General features: G+C 44.5%; 1 protein-coding gene across 1 annotated transcript in view; it reads right to left on the bottom strand.

The window, feature by feature from the left end:
- bcas3 (BCAS3 microtubule associated cell migration factor) overlaps positions 1-6,559 on the bottom strand; it is a 386,180-nt gene that overhangs the window by 328,870 nt on the left and 50,751 nt on the right. The window contains exons 10-12 of the mRNA XM_008425245.2: positions 5,937-6,013; positions 5,208-5,291; positions 113-283 (exon numbers count right to left, since the gene is read on the bottom strand). Of these exons, the coding sequence (XP_008423467.1) occupies positions 113-283; positions 5,208-5,291; positions 5,937-6,013 (332 nt within the window). The remainder of the gene's footprint in view (positions 1-112; positions 284-5,207; positions 5,292-5,936; positions 6,014-6,559) is intronic.

Here is a 6,559-nt window from a genome sequence, read left to right as displayed (position 1 = left end):
TATATATATATATATATATATAAATAACATTTACAATTAACTAATCATAAGCAGGAATGACAGAAATCATGAGTTCAAGTGTTCTGAGGAATCCTGTGTTTCATTAACTGACCTGTCCTTCGCCAACATTGTCTGCGTCAATGATGGTGATCACGCCAGGACTATGAGGGCTGCGGCGACTTGCACTGTGAGGGGTTCCCTCTTCGTCGGGTGTGCCTGCCGGTAGGGTACCGGCCAGCTGGGTCACAACTTTGCCCACCATTGTTAGGCCTGTTTTCAAAGTCTGAAAAGACATTGACAAAACAGAGTAAATTTCATCAGATCCACGCATCAGAAATGATAAATCTAATCCTGCATCCATTTGCTCTAAAGACTGGTCTAAAACAATAAAATCGCAACTCAGAAGCACAAGGTATATACGTGGAATACCATCTGTGTGGGTGTATGCAGTATGCTCTCTTGATTCCCACTGATAACTTGTAGTGCTGATTATTTGTAGTCCTGCCGCCACAAGAGACTCCAACGTGTGTGAGAGAGGCTCCTCTGTGTCAGCTTAAGGTCCAGCCAGGGTGTCTGGCTCAAACACACCTCTGTGGCTCAATTGAGGGAAATGGATAGTGCTGCTTAAGTGGAGTCTATCTCACGTACTACACTGTCTTAGTCTAATGGAGTCCAATGCATGTGACTGAGTGTCTGCGTGTGTGTAAGCGCCAAAGGGGCCCTGGAGAGCCTAATCAAGCATTCAGACTAGGCGGCCCTGTCAATACACCATGGCGCCTCCAGTTTGTTGGGTCTGAAGATCACCTACTGTCTCTCTTAGCCACTTGGCCAGGCACACTAACAGTCTCTGCTGCCTGGGTGCATTTACGTGTGTAAAATGTAAGAAATGCCATCAATTATTAAGAGAGGCGTTTGGCCTCTAATTGATCAACACTAATGTGTTTTCTAATCACTGCAGTTGTGGAGTTCTTTGTGGTAGTCCAAACAGGGGGTATTGATTTAGTTAGGGGGAGGGGGCGGGGGAGACGATTAAGTCAGATGGTTGACAAAAAACAGCCTGATGTCGCCATCTGAGCACATTTCAATCTAATTTGTGCAAAAGGTCTTTCTTAATCATATGCAAAGTAGTCATCAGCAAAAGGCTTAGTATGGCCTAAAGAGCGCATACAGGACAGAAACAACTGGATGGTTCTGGCTATCTCTCTTTAATCTTTCTTATAAACAAAAGCCATTACACTTTAATGCTGCCCCTTCCCCCTTCTGCGTCTCTGTCTCTGGACATCAGCACACAGAGCCAGCGTGTCGCGCCACGAGCCAAAATGAGATACCTTGTCATCCATATTGAGATATATGGTTCTAAATGAGGAGAGGGCGCGCGTGCAGAATGCCTGTCTTCATATCAATAGCCCTGCCATTGTACAGCTTACTGACGTCCTGCTAACCTACTAATGACACAGTTCTTTTTTATGGTAATTACAGAGTTCACACACTTGCTGTTTGATACACTTAATCTAGAAATAAATCTTTCTCTCTGAGACAAAATAAACAAATAAACTACCATCCCCACAAGGAGTAGCTAATTAGCATATGCTGGTCAGTGACTAAATGATGCCAGGAATGAATTTAACCTAAGATCAGAGGTGGGCYGTTAGTGACTCATTTTAGAGCCACTCCCCAGTGGAGGCAAGTGAACCAAGACCAATGGCGAGAAGTGGATTACAGGGCGAACAAAAAACAGGCAGGTTGATGAAGTGTCTCATAAGCTCAGAGCCAGTCAGCCAGGAACGGCTAGGCAGATCCAATGTCAATAGATTTACAGATGGTAGAGGCAAAGCTGGAAAGGCTGTTCTCACTACAGTTTTACATAAGCAAGGGTTCAGACCAATGATAAAACATTTCTTTAAGCAGGATTCAAGCAATTGAAGTAAAAAGTCCATTATGCATTCTCAACATGTATAACTCTACTAAAACATGGGAGGAAAGTGAGAAAAACAATGATGTACTGCATCTTGAAAATGTATTCAAGCTGTTTTAAATGCATTTACATTTGGTCTTAATACAACTGTAGACTTCAGTGTTTTTCATTGGGGTATTATATAATCAGTCAACACAAAGCAATGAAAAACTGTGAAGTGGAAAGTGTGTGAGGCATGACCCGTCCTTCCTCTTTAACTCTGATTCTAAGGCTGAAGTTAACATTTATCATAGTAATTGATGGTCTGTGTTTTCAGACCCAAGTTTTCTCTGGACTCATTAATAGATTAACATTGCAGCCACATTATTTTAGTTATTTATTTTATATTTAAGTTGTATTTAAATTACCATATCACACTTAAGTATATTTTTTAAATTAATTTAATATAACCTGTGGTCACATTATTATTTGTTAATGACACATTCGATGACGTAGCTAGTCAACAAATAAGCAAGTTCCCCTTGCTGTTGTGATCTGTGTTTTCTGTGTATTTATTTTGTCTGTGTTTATTAGCCTGTTCCCCTGTGAGTCTCTGTCTTCCCTGTTGATTGTTCCCAGCTGTGTCTCATTTCTTTGATTACCCTCCCAGTGTATTTAGAATGCCGGAGATCCCGGCCCTTGGGCTAAGCCGTCACCGCTGCCCTGAGCCGCCGGAGGTCCCGGCCACTGGGCCCCGCCTGCAGCTGCCTCCGGTCCCCGCAACAAGGCGACGTCTGTCTCTGCCCCCAGAGTTCCCCGTGCCCGCTGCTGGTGAGCAGCCTCCTGAGTTCCCCGTGCCCGCTGTTGCTGAGCAGCCTCCGGAGTTCTCCGAGCTTCCCGAGTATCCCGTGGCTCCGCCCCCCGAGTTTGCGGACTAGCCTCCGCCTCCCATTGCTCCGACTGAGCTTCCTAGTGCCCCCTGTGCTCCGTCCGAGTTTCTGCCTCCCGAGTTTCCCTGTGCTCCACCTGAGACTCTGCCGTCCGAGCTCCCCGAGTCCGCTGCCGGTGAGCAGCCAYTAGAGYTCCCAGTGCTCCGCCAGAACCTTCAGCCGGCCGTCCTGCCGGTCATCCAGAGCCTTCGAGACTTCGCTTCCTGCCCCGGAGACGCCCGCCGGACCGCCTCCGGGACTCCGCTTCCTGCGCCGGAGACGCCCGCCGGACCAGCCTCCGGGATTCTGCTTCCTGCAGCTGTCCTGGGTCTTCCCCAAGGCCTCCTCCCGGTGGGACGTGTCCGGAACACCTCACCAGGGAGGCGTCCAGGAGGCATCCTTACCAGATGCCCGAGCCACCTCAACTGGCTCCTCTCAACGTAGAGGAGCAGCGGCTCTACTCTGAGTTCCTCCCGGATAACCAAGCTTCTCACCCTATCTCTAAGGGAGAGCCAGGCCACCCTGCAGAGGACACCCTTTTTGGCAGCTTGTATCCGTGATCTCGTTCTTTCGGTCATGACCCATAGCTCATGACCATAGATGAGGGTGGGAACTTAGATCGACCGGTAGATTGAGAGCTTCGCTTTTTGACTCAGCTCTCTCTTCACCACGACGGACCGGTACAGCGCCCGCTTCATGGCAGATGCTGCCCCAATCCACCTGCCGATCTCCCGCTCCCTTCTTCCCTCATTCGTGAACAAGATCCCCAGATACTTAAACTCCTCCACTTGAGGCAGGACAACCCCCCTGACCCGGAAGAGGCACTCTACCCTTTTCCGGCTCAAGACCATGGCCTCGGATTTGGAGGCACTGAGCCTCATCCCGGCCGCGAACCGCTCCAGTGAGAGCTGTAGATCACGTTCCGATGAAGCCAACAGGACCACATCATCCGCAAAAAGCAGAGATGCGATCCTAAGGCCACCAAAACGGATCCCCTCAACACCTCGGCTGCGCCTAGAAATTCAGTCCATGAAAGTAATGAACAGAATCGGTGTCAAAGGGCAGCCTTGGCGGAGTCCAACTCTCACTGGAAACGAGCCCGACTTAGTGCCGGCAATGCGGACCAGACTCTGACAGCGGTCATCTTTGAATACCCTCCCAGTGTATTTAGTCCCACCTGTTGTCTTTGTCTCTGGTCGGATCTTCGTTGTTTGTAACCAGTCTGTTTCCATGTGTTCGTTGTGCTCCCCGTTGTTCAGTTCCATGTGTTGTCATTAAAATCATTATCTTCATCTTCATCCTGGCCTGCCTGCATCCTACCTCACCACTCAACCAGCACTAATCATGACACTTGCAGATCAATAAAATATATTCTATTCTATTGTATCCTATTCTATTCTTCTCACAAGCAGATAACTGGATAACCAAATTGGAACAGTGTGAAGCTCTTTCTAACAGCCTTTCTAATAGTCTTATTTTATGCAATTTTAGAAAAACAAAGAATGCAAATAAGTAATTCAATTCCATTTTTCAATAACAAAATGAACCTAAAACATGATAATAATAATGCTGTTATTGCTGTCATTCTTTTGGCCAACTCTTGATCATTTGTAGCTAAATAAATCCTTCTGATATCAGCATGTGACAAGCTCAGCCCTTTCTGCTCTACTTAACATCAATACTGGCAGAGCCGGCGTCAATTCCAGGTTAAATTTCTCCATGAGCAATGTAAAGGTCATAGGTAACATGTAGGAGCCGATGCACTTGGTCTGCATGCAAAAGCTATGTGCATCGCCCTCAAAACACAACCCCCAACATGGTAGTGGGAGCATCATGCTGAGGGGGTATTTTCTTCATACCACCTTCTTAAAATAATTGCCCATTTATAAGTTTATTTTTGTTGCCAAAATTGATTAATCTTTTAGCAATAAAAAATTTGACATTATTTTAAAAAGGTAACGATATGGGAAATGGAAGCTGATCAGAGTACTGGCAGCATTGGCTGCGGATTAATGAAAACCTGATAGTGCTGCACACACAAACTTTTACTTGTCAAACTAATTAAGTACACAGAAAGACACAAACACTTCTCAATATTTTTTTCATTCCAAGTGATATCAACTGACTATTACAGGTCAGTGTTTTGTGACTGATGCTGGTCAAAAACCACTGACTGATTAGAACAGTTTCAGAAAAGTCTAATACATTTTAATAAGTAATAATTTAATCTGTTCATTTCAATACTAAACACAAGTTAGCATCAGCAATGTACTGCCGTCTCCCTTTAAAAAGTGTGGAGTTGAGACTAAATAGCTGTCCTGCGGGCAGCTAGTATAAATTCTGACATTAAAACAACGGTAGATGGAAGAGAAGTGTGTGCTTACTTTAGCAGCATTGATCACTGTAGCCGTGTAGGACTGTGCGTTGTCGCCACAGGCTCCTCCATGAGACTGGTGACATCTTATTAACTGCCATAAAGACAAGCATACAAAGCAATAAGGAGACTGCTGGAGGTAAGCAATGAGAAAATCTGGAGAAAATAACTCAGAATTATAGAGTTTGACCATCAACCATTGCTAGACTGATTTTCTTAAGGGAAAAAACTGAAAGAGCTGGAAAAGCCAAACAGCCAATCTCCACCAATTTAATTTCAAACACAACATCCCTTGAAAAGCCCGGCCCCAGTCTTGCTCCAACTGTACAAAAAGCTACATTTTGTCATTTCAGAAAATCCTCCTCAGGCAGTCACACAAACAGTGGTCCCATCTGTCAATTACTTGAGTGGCCCAGCACCAAAACACGGTTATGCATTAAATGTATTGCAGAATCCTGCAGTAGAACATTCAGGTTTTTGTAAATACTTAACAATCCCATTAAAAAGAAAATGCCTGCGCATCTGTTGATTTTCAAAAATGTTATCATCTGTAGTGGACTCTTCTTAGAATGAGTTGTTTATCCAGACAGATTAAAGAAGCAGAAAACAGATAAAAAGCATTTTATTTTTAGGGTAAATATGTCGTTTCTCTGAGATAAGGCAATTCTGTTATAAGATGAATGTGTATGTGTATGTGTRTGTGTACGTGTGTGTGTGCATGTGCGTGTGTGTAGACCACCTTGTTCTCAGCGTAGGCGAGCCAGCGGCTTCCCARAGCTATTGGATTGAGGCAGGGACCGGGGCACGGATAGCAGCCTGAAGACCCACAACAGAAGGTTTTACCAAAAACATAACAGAATATATATTATGTCACATAATATGACAAAGTTATTTTGGTAAATAACTTTGTCATCTAGTAGTGCAAAGGATTAACATACATCAACTGTCATTAAAGTGTTTGTGTGCAGTCTCTGTATTTGAAGGATAAATGGGAGTTTAATGAGGATGACGTATCTTTGCGTGTCTGTTGGGGGTGCACACCATGACCTAATGGAGTCTGAGATACCTAATAAACTGAGGACGTCTCCTTTGTTCATTGACCAACATTATAGTCCCTTTAGGGATACACATACACATACATGCACACACTTTCAAGCAAATGTGACCTATACTTTAGGTGAAAGAGGTTAGATGTGAGAAATGAACCCATGTAATCACACACAGGTATGATTTAGTCAGAGCAAAAAGACAGAACTCCAACTTCTCCTTGGACCACTTCTAGACTTCTCAGAAAGAAGCTGGGCTGTGTGATTAGAAAAGGTGTCAATTCAAAGTGTCCCTTAAAAAAAAAATAATAATAAT

This window comes from Poecilia reticulata, linkage group LG13 (genome assembly GCF_000633615.1).
Source record: "Poecilia reticulata strain Guanapo linkage group LG13, Guppy_female_1.0+MT, whole genome shotgun sequence".
Classification (NCBI taxonomy): Eukaryota; Metazoa; Chordata; class Actinopteri; order Cyprinodontiformes; family Poeciliidae; genus Poecilia; species Poecilia reticulata.
Note: the sequence above shows the minus strand (reverse complement) of the source record. Positions and strands in the feature narration are given on the sequence as shown.